Consider the following 17624-nt stretch of genomic DNA (forward strand, 5'->3'; position numbering starts at 1 on the left):
CAGGAAAAGAACCCAAATCTCTGTATTTTTATATAAAAATATATAAATATGCAGGGAAAGCGGCCCCGTGAGGCGGGTAACGGCCTTGGGGGGCGGGGGAGGGGCGGGGTTGAAGGCTCGGCCGGGCCCCAGCCCTCTGCGAGGGCTGCTGAGGGGGAGGGCGCGGGGCACGCCGGGAGTTGTAGTCCTGGAGAGGCCGCGGAGAGCCCCGCGCGGGGCACGCCGGGAGTTGTAGTCCTCGGGGCTGCCCGCCGCGGCTACCGCTTCTTGCCGGCGTTTCCCGGCAGGCCCCGCGGTGCCCGTCGCTGATTGGGCGGCGGCGCGGGGCGACGCATGCGCGGTGCGCGCACAGCGAGGGGCCCGGGCCGGAGCCGCTTCCTGCAGCGCGGGGACCGGGACCGGGACCGGGAGCGGGGCTGGGGCCGCGGCCGGCAGCGGCGGGGCCGGGAGCGGCGGCGGCGGGGCCGTTCTCCTCCCCTCCCCCTCCCCACCGGTCCACCGGAGCGCCGCCGGCTGCTGGCCGCTGATTGGCTGAAGGAGAGAGGGGCGACTACGTCACGCCGCTGACGCCACGGGGGTACGTGCGTGACGTCACGGCGGGGCCGGAGGGGGGGCACGCGGGGTCACGGGGGGGCGGCACCGGGGGCGCTGCCCCCCCCCCTCCACTCCCCCCCCCTTCAGCACGGGCCGGGCCCGGAGCCCCCGGGAGCGGCGGCCCCGAGGGGGGGGGCAGGAACCGGCCGCGTCCCGGTGCCCCGGAGCTGCCCTGCGGCGGGGGGGGGGGCGCCTGCTGCCCGTTAAACCCCCGGGCTGGGCCCCCGGGACATCGCGGGGCTTTGTCCCGTTAAACCCCGGGGCTTGGCCCCGTTAAACCCCAGGTTTCACCCCGTTAAACCCTCGGGCTTGGCCCCGTTAACCCCCCGGTTTCACCCCCGTTAAACCCCGGGGCTTCCCCCTCTCCCCCCCCTCCCCGTTTCTCTTCCCCCAGGACTCGCCGACACCGAGCGGGCGCAGGCGGCGATGAAGAACCAAGGCGGGGAAGCCAAGGCAGCCCCGCGCCCCGCGGGATCCTCCGTGGCCGGCGGCGCCCTGCTGCTGGAGGAGGGCGACACGGCCGAGCCCACGGCGGGGCTGGAAGGTGGGGAGGGGACACGGGGACAGGGCTGGGGGGTGCACTCCCTGCCTGCGGCTGGCAGCACGAGCAGGAGGAGCGGGGAAACCCCAAGGGAGGGTTCCAGGCCTGGAGACAGTGGGGCTGCTGCTGCTCCTGGGTGCGGGCAGGGTGCTGCGCTCACCCCTTGGTGCTTGGGTGAGGGCAGGTGTGGTTTCGGGGGCAGAAAGTCCTGGTTTTCTGTAATTCCTGCGTGTACACGGGTCTGAGGTAGTTCCTGCTGCTTTTCTGAGGCGTGGAGTTGATGCTGGTGTGGAAATGATGGGGTGTTCGTCGGGCTTAAACCCTCAGGGTCCCGTACAGAACGTGTCAGCCAGCCCTCCTGGGGGTAGCCTTGAGCGATCTGCCCTGTCGTTAGCACTCGATAGAAATCATTCTATGAAAGACAAAAAAAACAGTAATCAGGGGGTGCTTGGTTAACGTTAACCTCGCCTTAGATTCTCACACCTCGTAAACGTGTGATGTAGGAAGTGCCCAGTGGATAGAGATAGCTTAATAATAGAGTTAACGGAGTTAATTTAATAACCCAGTGCTGTAAATTCTCCCTTTGGGGGAACTTTGGAAGCACAGAGGTGTGCTGAAGGATGTGCTGTCTGCTCTTCCCCACGTGTCTGCTGCTGGGGATGAGACGCGTTCGGTCTGAGCCAGTGCAGCTGCTCCTACGTGTGGGAAGAGGGAATAACCCAAAAGCTGGGCTCTGGGGAAATCTGCAGGCTGCTCCTCTGAGGGAGAACTCGTGCACAACCTGCTTGTGCTAAAGGCTGGCGGGCAGGGGGCAGATCTTGCTCTTGACAGATGTCAGGGGCTCGGTCATGCTCTCGTGATCAAAGGAGAGGCTGCCAGGAATGCACCTCCATTGTCAGGGCGGCCGCCTGGAGCCTCCTCCTGAACAAAGCGCCTCGTGCTGCTGGAAGTTCAGCCTGCCCCGTGCCGTGGGGAGCTCGGGGAAACCTCTCCCTGGCCGCGTGTCTCTGGGGAGCAGAGAACAGGCTGCGTGGGGGCAGCGTCATGCCTTGTGTCCGCGTCTCCCGCAGCTCCTCTCGCGCAGGAGGACGCCAAGTCCTCCCGGCCTGCCGTGCGTGACGTCTCCGAAGAGCTGAGCAGACAGCTCGAGGACATCTTGAACACGTACTGCGTGGATGCCAGCCAGGAGGGTCCGGGTGAGGACGGCGGGCAGAGCGAGCCCGCGGAGCAGGAGGAGGCGGAGAAGTGTCGCAGCGAGTCCCCGAGGAACGGCGAGCAGGAGCCGGGTGGCCCCGAGATGAACGGGGAGAAGGAGGGCACCAAGGGGACCGAGGAGTTCCGAGCTGGCGAGGAGTGCGGGGAGCGGGACCAGAAGAAGGCTCAGGAAAAGAAGAAAGCCAAGGGCCTAGGTAAGAGCTGCCCTGTGGTGGTTGTGGAGTTGGGAGCTCTGGCCCGGAGCAGTGACGGCTGCGAGGCCTGCTTTGTCTCTGCCTTTAGGAGGCAGAATTCTGTGTGAGTTATGTTTACTTTTTTTTTTTTATCCTGTGTCTCGTTCCAGGCAAGGAGATCACTTTGCTGATGCAGACGCTGAACACCCTGAGCACTCCAGAGGAGAAACTAGCAGCACTGTGCAAGAAATACGCTGAGCTGGTGAGTCCTTGCATCTGCGTGCCAGGTTCTGGGGCAGAGGGAGGAGTGCTGCAGCGAGCACCAGGGCTGTGCGGTGAGGCAGACGATGGCTGCAGATTATTTTGCTCTTGGTGTTGAGAGGGACAGTCCAGGAACACGCCTGGAGCTTTGCAGTGTATGTTCTGGGATCTCTGTGGCGCTGGATATCGAAATATCAGAGGGCAGGCGTTGCTTGGTCTGGCTGGGCACTGTTGTTTTGATGTTCTGTAGAGGTGTAAGTAGGGACAGGAGCATTTTTGACAGGTCTGCATGTAAGAGAACTTCAGACACGCTTCCTGTCTGTTCCTGTAAGTGGGAGCTGCATCTCTCACCCATCTTGTCCTGGTGGCCTGTTCTGCTGAGCCTGCGTTCCTCATCTCTGCAGGCAGGGCTGAGCCGTGAGCTGGCAGGCCCAGCTGTGACAGGACCAGATGCATCTCCTGTCTCCACCGCTCAGTCACTGTGTTTCTGTTGATAATTTCGTAGCAAGAAGTGGCTGTTTGGCAGAGCCAGTGTGCTGCTAGGTGCGTGTTGCAGAGCTGAGCATGCACACAAAGCCCTGTACAGCTCTCATGGGCCACATTTAACCTCAGCACGTGCTGTATTCAGGGCAGAGACACATGGGACTGTCCGTGTGCATCCCAAGGGGTCGTGTTCAGGTTTCCCTGCGGGTGGCCGTGTGCTCAGAGCTCTGCTCCGATGAGCAAAGTGTGCGTGGAGATGCTGGAGAAACGTGCGAGTCTGTCGGGTACTGGCAAGATCCTGATTCAGGAAGGAGAAAGGCCCAGTCCAGGGGACTTTGGGCTCTGCATCAGCTCTCCTCTGCTCAAAACCAGAACCTTTTGTGTTATAAAACTCCCGTTCTCCTCTTACGGTACACAGAGCACTTCTTTGGTCCCCCTGTTCCCTCGTACAGGCACAGCTTTGCCCTGGTCTGTTTTGCTACATCTGTGCCCTTTGCTCTCCTGCCCTAGCTGGAAGAGCACCGTAACTCCCAGAAGCAGATGAAGATCTTGCAGAAGAAGCAGACGCAGCTGGTGCAAGAGAAGGACCACCTGCAGAGCGAGCACAGCAAGGCCATCCTGGCCCGCAGCAAGCTGGAGAGTCTGTGCCGTGAGCTCCAGAGGCACAACCGTACCCTCAAGGCAAGTGTCTCCTGGGTGCTGCTCCACGAGCTGCTTCCTCCTGAGCACTCAGATCACTTGCTACAGGGCTGGGAGCCTCTTTGGCAAGCTGACCTCTGCCCGTGGTAGCCCACAGCCTGATGGCTTCCAGAGCAGGCGTTTAGAATTGCTGTTAAACCTTTGCCTTGCAAGGGAGAGGAGGGCAGGGGGCTGTTCCCTGTTGTGTTCCCTGCAGAAATGCCGGGGAAAGGCCCAGGGCAGGCTGAGGAAGGGGTTTTCAGGCAGTGGCCCATGGTTCCTGACTGACTGACAGCAGGGGGAGGCTGGGTGGGCTCCGAGCAGCACGGCGTGGGCAGGTTCTCTCACCTGCCTGCCCGCGCAGAGCCTGACGTGGCCCCGCTGTCTCTGCCCTGCTCGTGCAGGAGGAGGGTGTCCAGCGTGCCCGGGAGGAAGAGGAGAAGAGGAAGGAGGTGACCTCCCACTTCCAGGTGACGCTGAACGACATCCAGCTCCAGATGGAGCAGCACAACGAGAGGAACTCCAAGCTGCGCCAGGAGAACATGGAGCTGGCCGAGCGGCTCAAGAAGCTCATCGAGCAGTACGAGCTGCGGGAGGAGGTGGGTTGGGGCAGCCTGCTCTGCCCCATGGGGCGTGTTTCTGGGCAGGGACTGGTGGGAAAAGGGGCCTCGGGGCTCTGGGGTCTTCCCTCGGGATCTCTGCCACCCTGGCAGCAGGGCCCTGGCCTGGCGTGTCAGTGACTGGTGGTGTTCCCTTGACAGCACATCGAGAAGGTGTTCAAACACAAGGACCTGCAGCAGCAGCTCGTGGACGCCAAGCTTGAGCAGGCACAGGAGATGCTGAAGGAGGCAGAGGAGAGGCACCAGCGGGAGAAGGACTTTGTAAGTCTCGCAGCCAGTCTGTAACAGCGCCGAGCACTTCGCTTTTTGCCTCGTTTGTGGAGGTTTGTTGCTGCTGGGTTCCCAAACGCAGAGCCCAAGCCAGATGAGGCCATCCCAGGCCTGCTGTTTGCCCGGCAGTGACTGTTCCCCAGCTGCCTCAGGAGCACGGCTGGAGCCCCCGCTCTGCTCTCGGTGTTTCTCCCAGCCCTCTGCTGTCTCCAGGCCGAGCACCAGCTGTGCTGCACACATCAGGAGCTTCCCCTGGTGGCAGCGAGGTAACTGCTTTTGTTCTTCCCTAGCTGCTGAAGGAAGCTGTGGAGTCGCAGAGGATGTGTGAGCTGATGAAGCAGCAGGAGACCCATCTGAAGCAGCAGGTGAGCTACCTGGGCTGTGTGTGCTCAGCCTGCTTGCTCGTTTGCCTGCTAGTTTGTTTGTTTTCTCTTCCTTTCTCCCTCAGCGGGGAACAACCTGAAGTTGCTTAATCTGGAAAACACAAGGGCAGGACTGTTCCTGACTTTGGTATCGGTGTGTCTGTGTCAGCACAGTGTTTGCTGAGACCTCTTTCAGCTCTTCTGCCTTGTGGGAGAAAGGGGCCCCGGTTTTACCAGCACGTTTGGCAGTGCTGGGAGCAGTTGGGTGGTCATGCTCTGCTGAATCAGACCCAGCAATGCTTCCTGCCGAGGCCAGGAGATGTTTGCAGAGCACATCACTCTCTGAGGATGTTTCCCTAAGAAAGGAGAAATACTGCTCCACATTTTCCAGTACCTAAAGTTGGCAGAGCAGCCCCATGCTGCTAGTTTGTTTGTCATAAAGTTCAGTCACAAGAGAACTAGCTCACTTCTTGGCTAAAACCTCCCCTCTCCCGGGGAAGGCTGTCGGGAGGTGCCATGGCGAGGAGCCGTAACCCCGTCTCTCCCTGCAGCTTGCTCTCTACACAGAGAAGTTTGAAGAATTCCAGAACACCCTTTCCAAAAGCAGCGAAGTGTTCACGACATTTAAACAGGAGATGGAGAAGGTGGGTAACGCTGTCGCTGCCTGGCAGAGCGCGTGTGGGCTGGAGGCACTGCCTGTCCCCTCGCTGCGTCTGCGAGCAGGATAAGCCGCAGCTCTGCTTTGTTGATTTCTGCTGGCATTAAACCAGCCACGAGCTGGCTGCTGATAGGAGGTGGATGCTGAGCTTGTGGGGTGGCTGCTGCACCCCTTCTGAGTCACAAAAAGCAGCGCTGCCCCTGTCGCCTGGTTTGTTGTTACCTGCTTGGTGTTTCCCACTTGACTCTGACCACAACAAGGCAAGGAGATGTGCAGGGCAGCAGGGTCTCGCTGTCTGGGACAGCAGGTGCCTGTCTGTGGATACCTGAAGTGTGCCCCACTGCATCACTGGCTCATTTGTTCCCTTTCTGTCACTTAGATGACTAAGAAAATTAAGAAGCTGGAGAAAGAGACCACCATGTACCGTTCTCGTTGGGAGAGCAGCAACAAGGCTCTCTTGGAAATGGCTGAAGAGGTGAGGAGGCTCTGGCTTTCTGTGCTGAGGCAGGCAACTTGCCTGGTCTTTTCCCCCCGAACTTCCCTTTGAGGTTTCGTCTCTCTCCCTTTCTGCCTTCGTCCCCGGCGTGGTAAGAGTCTGAAAACTGCCTCTCTGTTTGCAGAAAACCCTGCGGGATAAAGAGCTGGAGGGGCTTCAGGTGAAAATCCAGCGCTTGGAGAAACTGTGCCGAGCCCTGCAGACGGAGCGCAACGACCTCAACAAGAAGGTTCAGGACCTGTGTGCCCACGCGCCCCGGGCAGACATGGACCTGTCGGAGCCCCTGAAGGACCCAGCCCGGGAGGGCTCCGAGGCGGTGGCGGGAGGTGCCCCGGCAGAGCAGCGCCTGGCTGAGGATTGCCTCCACTCGGGAAAGCCAACGCACGGCACAGATCCTGCGGAGCCGCTTGGAGAACTGAGCATAGGAGGCCTGGGGCAGAGTGGGACTGAGGAAGGCACTCAGGGCGCTGACTGAGCTCGCCGTGTGGTAGGCAGAGGTAGGGCGAGGGAGGGTAGCGCGAATGTTTCCAGGCTCTGATGGCCCTCTCCTGGTCCTTGGACAGGTGCAAGAGGACAGCCCTCCCTGGGCTTCGAGATTTCCTAGCGTAGGTTTTTGGAGGGTTTTTAAATTTTTATATATATATATATATGTGTGTGCGAGGCATATATATATATGGTATATAAAATCTGTGCAGGGCAACGTACACTTTATATACGAATATATACGGAACCTAGAACGACCCACCTCCCTGCGTGTGCGTGAATAACTAATATATGGAGACTCAACTGATTGTCCCTTTCACTAAAAGACCTTGGCATTGGCAGGCTGTGACTCCCCCAAAATCTAGTGCAGCTCAGGAAAGCAGGCGTAGGGATCGGCCCCAGCCCTCCTCCGGCTCGTGGCACTGGGACAGCTGGAGGCTTCCTCCGCCTTTACGGCGACGCTCTCGTGTTGAGTGACAGCAAAAGAGTTGAGCGAGGGAGAGCAGAAGCGTTTCCCAGCTCTGGATTCTCCCTCCCTCCTCTGCAACAGGCAGGAGGGAGCTCCTGGACTTGCTGTTGCTTTGGCTGGCAGCTCTCTTGAGTGGGAGCCGAGCAAAGGAGGGTGAGAGAGGCCGTTCCTCCTCTGTGTATGGGTTTTGTGTATTGAATGGGGACAAAAAGAAGCAAACTGTGGACGCCTGGTTCACCCAGGCCTCCTGCAGGGTCTTTGCTCTTCCCAGAACCTGCCAATGTCTTGATAGCCTTATGATTCACAGTTGCCTCTTTGCTATACGCACATGTGCACAAGTGTATTAAACAGTTAATCCAAAGGTCTAAACTCCCAAGTGTTTTGCACAAGCACGTGTGACCAGTTGTGCAAGGGGACGGGGAGGGCCTTCAGCTGAGCTCTGCCCTGCGCCGGGACCACCCCGTGGTGCTGAGCTGCTCCTGGGGGCGTTCAGGGGGCTGGGGCTCCAGGAGGATCCAACCCGGGTCTGCTCCGCGACCTGAAGCCGAACCACTGGGACCAGCACAGGCCCGTGCTGTGGGCCGGGCCCTCCTGCAGCCCCCCGTGGGCCCTCCAGTCTGCACTGGTGCTGCCCGGCCCCCTCCTGGCCCTCTGCTTGGTCCCAGGTGCCAGCTGCTGCTGTGTCCGGGTGCCTCTGCCCACAGGACCCGACCCGCTTGTGCTGGGAGGGCGTTGAGAGACACGTGAGGCTGGCTGGCACGGGGCTTGGGGGATTTCTCCTCAGTTTCTCAAGACTTCCTCTTTTCACTGTTGTTTTGGGAGATCTCTGCTTCCTTGAAACCCTTCCTGCAGCTTCTCTACAGCAGACTTTATTTTCAGCATTGCCTTCCTTTCGCTTGAAGCTGAAGTGAGCCGGCCTGGGCCGTTCCTTGCGGTGGCTGCATTCAGTGGAACAGCTTTGGTTTCTTCTCTGGTGATGCAGCTGCTCTTGCATCTTCTCTCTGCAACTGTACAGTGCCCTTGCGAAGGACCTGCCCTGGGAGCAGCCTGCAGCAGGTGCCTCTGCGTCCCCCTTTCCTCCAAGGGAAGTCCAGCGAGTTCAGGCTCAATGAATGTGGTCATCTGCAGAGTCCAATACATCTCTGTAGAGCCACAGTCCTGAACATCCACTAGGACACGTTCCCTGGAGTTCTGTGGGGCTTTTTCCTCTAGCCCTGCACCGCCAGCATCGCTTCCTCCTGCATGGGGACGACTCTGCCTCTGCCAGGAGCCTTCTGGAGTGAGTGAATGTAGCTCTGGCCCAGCGGGAGCCCCCAGCTCCCCGGCAGCAGGGCTGGCCGAGGGCTGCAGCCTGGCTCTGGACTTCTCTTCTTGCTCTTTCAGTCAAAGAAAAATCTCACAGCAAGTCACCACCACCACCACCACCTTTTTTTTTTTTTTTTTTTTTTTCTGTTATGGTACAGATAACCTCGGCGGGGGGCTGGTGTATGTATCTTGGTACCCAATAGAAATGCACCCAAACTCGCTGCTGCTGTCTGTGTTATTTCTTGGGCTTTAGGGCCGTGTTTGGGAGCGAAATGGGGGGCTCTGGGGTGGCTCTGGCTCCTGGGGTGGGAGGGGAGAGGCTGGGAGGGGGGCTTCAGGTGCAAACCTGCTGGCACGTCCCTGCCTAGGGGGAAGGGGTGGGGGTCTGTGCCCAGGACCCCCAGCACGGGTCAGCTCCTGCTGCTCTCCCCTGGGAGCTGGAGGGGCCCCGCACTTCACCCACCCTGGGGTCCTGCAGGCACAGCCCAGCCGGGGACCCTCCTGGGGGGGGCCGTCAGCCCCCTGAGGGCTCAGCCCTTGGCATTTGCGACACCCCCCGATTTTACTGGGGTGCCGGTGTCGGTGCCGGCGGTGTCCGGGTCTGTGCGGTGCCCGGAGGAAGTTCCCGTTCCCTTTAAATGCAAATCCCGGCCCCGGGGCTGGGGAGGCGGCCGGGCGGCTCCGAGGGACGGCCCGGGACGGAGCTGGGGGGGGTCTGGCACAGGTCGGTGTCGGTGTCCCCGTCCCCGTCCCCGTACCGCTGCTTCGGGGGGGGGCAGCCGGAGCCTGCCACAAAGCGAGGGGCTCCCGCAGCCCCATCCCAGCACCGCCGGGGGCCCAGGAGGAGTTTGGGGGGGTCGAAATGTTCCGGGGAGGGCTCGGGGGGTGTCGGGTCCCTGCGGTGGGCTCAGCTCCAGCTCTCCCTTAGGGCATCCGGGGTCTCGCCCTGCCCCGCTGGGGCTGAAATCCTCTTTTCTTTTCTGCTTGGGCTCTGGGAGATGACGCTGGGAAGTAATCCCTGGCTGGGAGCTCCCTGGCTGCTTTTCAGGTCCCAGCCTCTGCCCTGCGCCGTGATGCTGCGGCACAGCCCGAGATAACGCAGCCCGAGCCCGGCCGCGGATCCCAGCGAGTGCGGGCAGAGCTCCTGGCCTCGGCCCTCCTGCTGCTGCCGAACCTCGCTGCAACCCACCGAGCCCCACCACAACTTCTGGAGCCCCGCTGCAACCCACCGAGCCTTGCTACAACCCACCGAGCCCCACCGAGGCGCCTTGCTGGGGGCGTGAGGACGGAGAAGCCCCCCAGCAAGGAGCTGCCAAGAGCCGTGCGTCCATCCTGCGCGGGTGCCTGCCCCGCAGCTCCGGGACCCCCTCCAGGATGGAGGAGCGGAGGAAAAAGCGGAGCCCCAGGGCCCAGCCGGCGCCTGCCGGGGCCCCACGGCCGCTGCCCATCAGCAAGAGCGCGTCCTTCGCGCTGCCGCTGCCCGCACTGCCCTCGGCCCAGCAGCGCGCCAGGCCTCGGCGGTCAGTGCTGGTGGGGGGGACCCTCGGTCCCTGGGGCGCCCTCGGGTGCTGGGGGGCCGAGGGGGGATCTGGCGGTGCCAGCAGCTGCTTGTTCTGCGCAGGGCAAGCAAGGAGAGAGTGAGGGCAGGTGGCACGGGGGCGGCACGGGGGGCTCCGCTGCAGCACAGCTTCCTCACTGAGGTCTCCGACGTGTGCGAGATGGAGGGGGGGCTGCTCAGCCTCCTCAGCGACTTCCACTCGGGCAAGCTGCAGGCTTTCGGTGAGGGGCTGGGGGCCACAGGGGGGTGCAGGAGCTGCGCTGGTTGGGCTGTGACGGCTCCCACCCATGGGTGCAGGGAAGGAGTGCTCCTTCGAGCAGCTGGAGCACGTGCGGGAGATGCAGGAGAAGCTGGCGCGGCTGCACTTTGGCCTCGATGTCTGCGTGGAGGAGCTCCCCGAGGAGCAGAAGAAGGCGGTGGCCGACAGGAACCTGGACCAGCTGCTGGTGCACGTGAGTGGCGTCTCCACGCCCCGTGCCCAGCCCTGCCGTGCTGGTGGGGTCCCCGCCGGCCCCCGGCCTCCCCACGGCTGCTGCAGCCTCTCCCTTTGCCTCCCGCAGCTGGAGGAGCTGAGCAGCTCCATGTATCCTTGGCGTGGGGTGGCAGTGATGGTGGTGGCAGGGGATGGATGATGGCACGGCCTCCGGTGCTTTCCCTTGACACGAGCCCAGACAGAAGCTGCACCTGGCGGAGAGCCCCGGCCCCGAGGAGGCTGCAGCCTGACCCGGCACCGTCCCAGCTGCAAGGAGGAGGCTGCTGCGAGGAGGAGACCCCGTGGGACGGGACAGGAGCAGCAGCCACAGCCCCACACGGGGAGGACCCCCCCCAGTGCCCCCACTGCAGGGCTGACGGCGGCAACACCTCAGGCACCCGCCTGGGGGAAAACAGCGGGGACCGGGACCGGGCCCTTCCCCTTTCCCCCCCCTGCCCAGCCCCGCCGCCATCTTGTGGGCCCCCATGGCCGGGCGGGTGACGCCATCGGCCGGTGCCCGCTGCCCCGCGGTGATGGCGGCGGTGGCGGAGGCCGAGCAGTGGCGGCGGCTGCTGGGTGCCGTGACCCGCCTGCAGGTGGGGGCCCTGGGGGGGGGGGCACAGCGGGAGGGCCGGGCCGGGGCGCGCTGCCATTAAACTGACTTGGCTCCAGGCTCGGCCACGATCGTTTCTTACCCACGGGGGGCCGGGGGTGGCTCTTGGGGGTGGCTTTGGGGGTGCTGGGGGGGGCACGGGGCTCCTGAGGTGCCTCTGCCCCCAGGCCTGCGTCAGGGGCTGGCAGCTGCGGCGGCGCTTCAGGAGCTTGCAGCAGGAGTACGAGGAGGTGGTGAGGGAGATCGAAGGAGACCTGAGTGAGCTGCAGTGGACGGGACGGTACCTGCCGAGGCCCATCTTTGTCCCCAAGGTCCGTGCCCGTGGCCGCCGGGGGGGTAGGAGGGTGGGCTGGGGGCTCGGCTGCTCTTGGGGGAAGCATGGACTGGGGGGTGGGCGCCGTGGGTGCTGCTCGCGCTGGGCTGCCGCAGGGACCATCTCTGTCAGCCCTGTGCTCTATTTCTACCCAAGACAAAGTGATAATTACAGAGCCAAGGCTCTGGCTCGTCCCATTTTGTCACCGAGTCCCTGGCTGAGGGTTCAAACGCCCAGCCTGCTCCTGCAGACCTTGCCTCCTTGCGCCCACCTCAGCCATTCCTAGCACACAGTCCAACCTGCTCCTGTGATAGCTGAGTGCTGCTATTTAATGCCTTTGCTCCCTCTGGAAGAGAGGCCCTTTAAAAATCTGCGTGCCCCAACCAGGGCATGTCAGTATCGGGGCAGGATTGCTGGGAACAGCAGGTGCCTGGCTGGGACCGAGCCCTGGCCCGCAGCACAGCCCCCTTCAGATCTTTCTGTTTCCCTCTATGTCTGTTTGTTCAGTTTGTCGCATGTTGCTCCTCTAGAATTCACTGCAAGGAAAGTGTTCAGCTGTACAAGAGTCTGTACCAAGTGACAAGGCCAGCACAGATAAAACAGAGCAGGAGCTGGATGCTTCCGAACCGGAGCGGGACTGGGGCTGCAGCAGCAGTGTGAAACCTCCAGCCCAGCTGCAAAGCAAGGAGGACCCGAGCTCCCTGGGTGAATGTGATGTGGCGAGACCCCCAAATCCAGGGGCTGAGGCAGATAAAAGCACTGCAAAGGGGTGCAGTGCCCTAGCAGAGAGCGAGGAGTGGCAGAACAGCAGTGTGTCATCCATGTGGGACAGCACTGTCCACGAGTCGGAGTCCCTCGAAGCCTGCCTGGGTAAGGGATGGGAGCCCCTGCACTCTGTGGTCAGGGCTGTGCCCTCTGCCCATGTGCTTTGAACAACCTGGTGATGAGCGTGGGTGGCATAGTGTAGGTCCTTGGGGAATCAAAACCTCGAGACTGTACTGGAGAGGTTAGAGAAACTCATTGCAGGACAGACGGTAGCTGCAATGTGAGTGTTCTGGTAATGGTTTCTTCCATTTCTCTGCAGAAATTCCACTTGAGGACATAAAGGAGCTTCCCCGAACTCGGGCTGGCCTCCAGTCCTACAGAAATCACTTGATCATGGAGCTGCTGTGGCTGCAACAAGCTATCGTCAGCCGTAAAAACGTAAGGGCCTGGCCCTGCCTCTTAGGAATCAGGAATGATTCTATGATTCTATAGAATCATATAATTTTTTCATTATTCCATATATGGAATCTATTTCTATGATTCTATAATTCTATGATTCTATGGTCCTGGCTGAGTGTTATGACTTTGCTGGCTAATCTGCAAAGGCAGGTGCTTTCCTGCTTCTCTATACCTGGGATTTAATTGTTAACACTTGATTTTCTTTCTCTTACAGTACCTGAAGCTGAAACAGAGGCTGGGGACTCCTGACCCATAGAAAGGCATTGCCAAGTGTGGGGAACATTTGTGCTGGTGTGGAGGAGCTGCAGCACCACGGCATCACCTCAGGGACAGCAGTAGCCTGATGGGACTACAGCTCCACAGGATGATGTTCTCCATGTCAGATGCATGGGGCAAGAAAGACATTTAATTTATTTTAAATTTGAATAATTGGTCAAAGAAGGGGTTAATAGTCACTGCAGCTTGTGTGCCCTGGAGGGAGGCCATCCACAAAAACCCTGTTTTTCTTGGCAGAGCTGGGTGGTTCTGGGGTAAATTGAGGCTGGGAAGACTGTTTCATGCAGGAGGTACTCTTTGGCTAGCTGATTGCTTGGGGTGGACCTGAAATGCCTGAAGACAACAGGTACTTTTAATTTGTAGGAATAAGCTCTTCTCCACTGAACTGTGGATGACCCATACCAGGATCTGAGCTGTATTTTTGGGTTGTCACAGCTCTGGGGTCTCCAGGTGCTCATGGTAGGAACACCTAGTTGAAGTATTGAGTTAGGAGGGAAGTTTCCTAATGTGCAGCTGGTGGGGATAGAACATCAAACCTGACCTTCAGGAGATGAGGTTCCTGACACGCACGTTTCTGGCTGTGTGTGTGGCAGGATCACTTGGAGAAAATGCCTCACGCTCCAGGGAGCAAGTAAGGAGTTAAGGGGTTGGTGCTGTGCTTTGAGAGCACTTCATTTGTAGAGATATTTTTTATTTTTTTTTTACCTTTGTACTAGTTCAGGGATATTAAAAGGGGGACTTCCTGCATGTTGCTCTGGTTCCTCACAGGGACCCTGAGTCTCACGTGCAAACTCTCTGTTTCTATGCTCTGAGTGGGCGCTGTTATTGTATGGCAGAGATATCCTTCTGTTCCTGATGACACCGACTGTATGTGAATAAAAAGTTTTTCTGCAGTTTGTCTGTGAATCTGCCTATTCCTGCCTGCCCTTCTGCTCCTGGCCTCTAAGCCATTAATCAGAGCCTGGTGGCCACAGTACTCGACGTGCAGCGAGGGTGAGGTTGAGGAGCCGTGTGGTTCCTGGCTCTCAGATATCAAGGTGTTTGCAGGTTGTTTGATGTGGCCTCCGGACTGGCCCACAGCTTCCTCCTGCTGGGCCCGCAGCCTTGGAGACGGCCAGTTGCTCAGGGGACTGCTGGGGAGGGACAGCAGAACACGAAGACGGCTGCTCAGAAGGCTTCAGGCTGGCCAGGAGGCTGACCACAGCTCTCCTCCGTGCTCTGCGGTCGTCTGTGGGGCTTTGACCCACGGGGATGAGCTCCAGAGGCTTAACTCTGGCACCTCCAGCCAAGAACGTGGTGGTGTACCGCAATGGTGACCCCTTTTTCCACGGGAAGAAGTTCGTGGTGAACCAGCGGCGGTTCCTGACCTTCGAGGCGTTTCTGAAGGAGGTCACCAGGAGCATTCAGGCGCCCCTGGCTGTGAGGAATCTCTACACCCCCAGGCACGGCCACCGCATCGCAGAGCTGGGGGACCTGCAGGATGGGCGCCAGTACGTGGCTGCGGGGTTTGAGAAGTTCAAAAGGCTCAAGTGAGTAGGTGGTCCTTCGGTCCCAGGCTTTGGTTTAGTGGAGGTGTTTGTTTGTTGTTTTTTTTTTTCAATCCTGCATGAAGCAGAGCTGTTCTGGTTCATCCTGAAATACAGAAGGATAAAGGATAAAGGAATACAATGTTCTGGGTGTCTTTACCATGGATATTTGAACTGGTCTGTGATTGATCAGGAATTTATTAAATGTAACAGACTTTAGAGTGAAATTCTGTAAGCCCCTGAGATGTGGCACATAGAGGATTGTTTCTAAAGTGACCTAAATAATAAGTATATCTGGTGATGATGCACCAGGTCAGAGCAGTTGGCCATTTCCTTACTGCTCTTCAGTCAGTCGTGGCCCAGCTGGTATGTGGAGTGTCATCTCCTTGTTCCCACAGCTATTTAGACCAGGGAAGGAAGGAGCTCCGTGGGACCAGTAACAGCAGCGGTGTGCAGGTGAGTCCAAACTGAGTGGGGACGGGCAGGAATGCAGAAGGGGGGAGGTATGAGAGACATGGAGGCTGGCACTGATCAATCAAAAGTTGAGGTTTAAGGCTGCAAGGTGCCCAGCGGAGATCAGGTAAAAATACCACAGGAATCAGTAGGCTGATGTGTGTGTGAGGGGCTGCTGCTGGGTACCTTCCTCCCATCTCAGCCGTGCAGGGGAAGGATCTGTGCACAGAGGTTCTCTGGCAATTCTGGAACGCTCTCAGCTCTGTGAAGAGCCTCTCCAGGCCTTGATGTTGCTGACAACAAACCCCACCTAGCAGCAGCAAACATGAAAGCAGGGCAGACAGCTCCTGGTGCAGAAAAGGGAACAGCCCTGGGAGGCTCAGTGCCAGGGCTGTGCTGTTTTTTTGCACTGACCTTGTCTCCAGTCCCACACCGTAGCTCCCTGGAAGTCAAACATCGCAGCACGACGGCAGAAGCACGCCCACCTTGCCATACAGTAAGTGCCTCAGTGTTTTCTCCTTGGAGGGTCTTTGGGAATGCTTCTGGAGGGAATTTGTTGTAAATACTGTCAGGCATCTGCCTGTTTCCCCTCCCTTCCACATACTGTCTCCTTTGGGAAATTGAACAGAGATGCTGGTGGCACAGTTACAGCTGTCACCATGTCCAGTGATGGTCTTAGATGAGGAGCCATCAGGCGTGGGGAGAATCGATGTCTCCATAGCTGTTAATGGAACATTTCTGCTCACTTCTGGCTGGTTGTGGCCCACAGGGTGGTGCGTGTGATCTGCTGATTGTAAGGGGCTGTCAGCAGCTGAGGGGCTGAGATGTGTGAAAAGTCTTGGGACAGCGAGTGCTGTGTTCACGGGAGCTGCAGGAACTCTGGCTCATGGCATGCTCTGGGCTGTTTCTGCTGCAGTGTTTTCCGGAATGGGGATTTGCTGAGCCCTCCTTTCCAGCTGCTGTTCTCTCCGAGCGCCCCGCTGCAGTGGGACACGCTCCTGGCTGTGCTGACAGCAAAAGCTGATCTGCGCAGTGGAGCTGTTAACAGGTGGGTGTCTGGACAAGGCACTGCTCCATCTTCCCTCTTTATGGCCAGGAACATAAGCAGCACTGAATAAGTAGCACACAGGACTGGGAGCTCAGTGCTTCCACACCGAAGGGCTGCTCACTGCCTTGTGACTTTCCCCGGTGTCGAACCCTTTGCTGTCTTTTCCCAAGGCTCTGCAGGCTGGATGGCACGCAGGTGCTTGGCAAGGAGGAGCTGGTGAATGGCGGTTACTACGTGGCTGTGGGGGATGAGGAGTACAAAAAACTGCCTTACTTTGAGCTGCTGGTGCCCCAGGATTCCACACGCAGGACACCGTGGTACGTAGGCTGTGGCTGAGAGGTTTAAATGTTCATCTCCATGGTGCTCTTTAGCTACAGCTATCCTTAGCCCTCCCATTCAGCGCTGTCACAGGTCCTGCAGCTCGCTTCTGCCTGATGCTGAGAACCTGCTTCTTTTTTTTTTTGTTTTAGGAACCATCCAGATAGACACAAAAAGCACAGCAGAAAGGTGGGTGGCTCGGCTGGCACAGGGCTGTGTGTGCTACGATCACAGCTGCTCTGTGCAGACATCCATGAGATGAAGCCGTGGATGTGTGCAGCAGTCTCCCTCCCCAACTGCCATGGTTACGGCATCCTTGCTTGGCACCAGCCTTGTGTGAACACGTTAAGAACAGTTTGTAGCAATTGCTTGGGAAAGTGCACAGCGCTGCGCTTCCCCCTAGAATGTGTAAAGATGAAAGTAACCACCAGGGGGAACTTCTGACACCAGAGGAAGCGTAGCCACAGTGCTCTGCGTTTTAGAAAGCCAAAAGATTGTCATCTGGGTCATGAACATTTCCCTTCTGAAGCACGTTACAGCTCCCCACGACAGTAAAGATATAAAAGGCTTTATTGTATATATATATATAATTTATTTATTTATTTATTTATTTTTGGTGTGTACGTGCCCTATTTCTATCCTTACTCCTCTACCAGAGAGTTGCAGAGACTGTAGAACAACTTACACTAAAAGCCCAAACAGTTTACAGCAGTATTTATTCCACTTAATGTGTCTGTGCAGTGTGTAAGATCCCTTGTGGCTGTGTTCTGATTTCTTGCGCTAAAACTCAGTACCCCCAGATACAACTTGTTAATTAGAACTTGCCTGTAGCTAGGTGAATCTTTGAAGCTGTCATGGAATAAACATGTAATTCCTAAAATGCCTGAATATATGTTAAATAATAATGAGCTTTACACTTTTTTTAAAAGGGAAAAGTCTCTGTTTTCATTTTACAGAATTTTGTTTTAAAATGTCTGAAAGATGCTTATTGTTCATGGGGCATTTGTGGCTTAAACTTGTCATAAGCACACTGAGAATTGATATAAGGGGATGACGTGCGTCATACTATAGCTGATTCACCGTTCTGCCTAGGTAGTCTCATTAGACTAATTAGAACTTCAAAAGAAAAGAGCTCCTTTGAACTGAAGTTAGAGAAAGCCCTAGTGAAGAATTAGCTACCAGGTAGTGACGTCTGGGCTCAGCGGGGAGCCTGAT

General features: G+C 58.3%; 4 protein-coding genes across 5 annotated transcripts; all 4 read left to right on the forward strand.

Annotated features, from left to right (window-relative positions):
- Positions 1-351: 351 nt before the first annotated feature.
- On the forward strand, positions 352-7091 carry TXLNA (taxilin alpha). The gene is made up of 11 exons (XM_084300475.1): positions 352-577; positions 989-1138; positions 2206-2544; positions 2694-2785; positions 3778-3948; positions 4350-4544; positions 4707-4826; positions 5126-5200; positions 5749-5841; positions 6235-6330; positions 6476-7091. The coding sequence occupies exons 2-11, from the start codon at positions 1021-1023 to the stop codon at positions 6824-6826; spliced, it is 1650 nt and encodes a 549-aa protein (XP_084156601.1). The 5' UTR covers positions 352-577; positions 989-1020; the 3' UTR covers positions 6827-7091.
- Positions 7092-9278: 2187 nt separating this feature from the next.
- CCDC28B (coiled-coil domain containing 28B) lies at positions 9279-10978 on the forward strand. 2 transcript variants are annotated; one of them, XM_084300817.1, is made up of 6 exons: positions 9279-9332; positions 9657-10128; positions 10230-10387; positions 10464-10618; positions 10727-10749; positions 10838-10978. In XM_084300817.1, exons 2-6 carry the CDS (start codon positions 9983-9985, stop codon positions 10887-10889), a joined length of 534 nt encoding a protein of 177 aa, XP_084156943.1. In that variant the 5' UTR covers positions 9279-9332; positions 9657-9982; the 3' UTR covers positions 10890-10978. The 2 variants fall into 2 exon arrangements, with proteins under 2 accessions (XP_084156943.1, XP_084156942.1); XM_084300816.1 differs by lacking the exon at positions 9279-9332 and having other exon boundaries at positions 9491-10128.
- A 123-nt stretch (positions 10979-11101) lies between these two features.
- On the forward strand, positions 11102-13957 carry IQCC (IQ motif containing C). Its single transcript, XM_084300815.1, has 5 exons — positions 11102-11234; positions 11419-11562; positions 12095-12434; positions 12649-12767; positions 13003-13957. Exons 1-5 carry the CDS (start codon positions 11124-11126, stop codon positions 13042-13044), a joined length of 756 nt encoding a protein of 251 aa, XP_084156941.1. The 5' UTR covers positions 11102-11123; the 3' UTR covers positions 13045-13957.
- A 111-nt stretch (positions 13958-14068) lies between these two features.
- DCDC2B (doublecortin domain containing 2B) lies at positions 14069-17240 on the forward strand (the record flags this gene model as incomplete). Its single annotated transcript, XM_084300582.1, has 6 exons — positions 14069-14593; positions 14989-15046; positions 15469-15539; positions 15960-16091; positions 16262-16408; positions 17201-17240. The coding sequence occupies exons 1-6, from the start codon at positions 14316-14318 to the stop codon at positions 17238-17240; spliced, it is 726 nt and encodes a 241-aa protein (XP_084156708.1). The 5' UTR covers positions 14069-14315.
- Positions 17241-17624: the final 384 nt, after the last annotated feature.

The sequence above is a fragment of the Netta rufina genome (assembly GCF_964035555.1).
Source record: "Netta rufina genome assembly, chromosome: 23".
NCBI classification, from domain to species: domain Eukaryota; kingdom Metazoa; phylum Chordata; class Aves; order Anseriformes; family Anatidae; genus Netta; species Netta rufina.

Coding starts and splice junctions, on each gene's coding strand:
- TXLNA (XM_084300475.1), top strand. CDS start 1,021: ATGAAGAACCAAGGCGGGGAAGCCAAGGCAGCCCCGCGCCCCGCGGGA. Junction 2,545..2,693: donor GAAGAAAGCCAAGGGCCTAG/GTAAGAGCTGCC, acceptor GTCTCGTTCCAG/GCAAGGAGATCACTTTGCTG. Junction 5,842..6,234: donor TTAAACAGGAGATGGAGAAG/GTGGGTAACGCT, acceptor TCTGTCACTTAG/ATGACTAAGAAAATTAAGAA.
- CCDC28B (XM_084300817.1), top strand. CDS start 9,983: ATGGAGGAGCGGAGGAAAAAGCGGAGCCCCAGGGCCCAGCCGGCGCCT. Junction 10,388..10,463: donor GGGCAAGCTGCAGGCTTTCG/GTGAGGGGCTGG, acceptor CCATGGGTGCAG/GGAAGGAGTGCTCCTTCGAG. Junction 10,750..10,837: donor GAGGAGCTGAGCAGCTCCAT/GTATCCTTGGCG, acceptor ACACGAGCCCAG/ACAGAAGCTGCACCTGGCGG.
- IQCC (XM_084300815.1), top strand. CDS start 11,124: ATGGCCGGGCGGGTGACGCCATCGGCCGGTGCCCGCTGCCCCGCGGTG. Junction 11,235..11,418: donor GTGCCGTGACCCGCCTGCAG/GTGGGGGCCCTG, acceptor CTCTGCCCCCAG/GCCTGCGTCAGGGGCTGGCA. Junction 11,563..12,094: donor GGCCCATCTTTGTCCCCAAG/GTCCGTGCCCGT, acceptor TTGCTCCTCTAG/AATTCACTGCAAGGAAAGTG.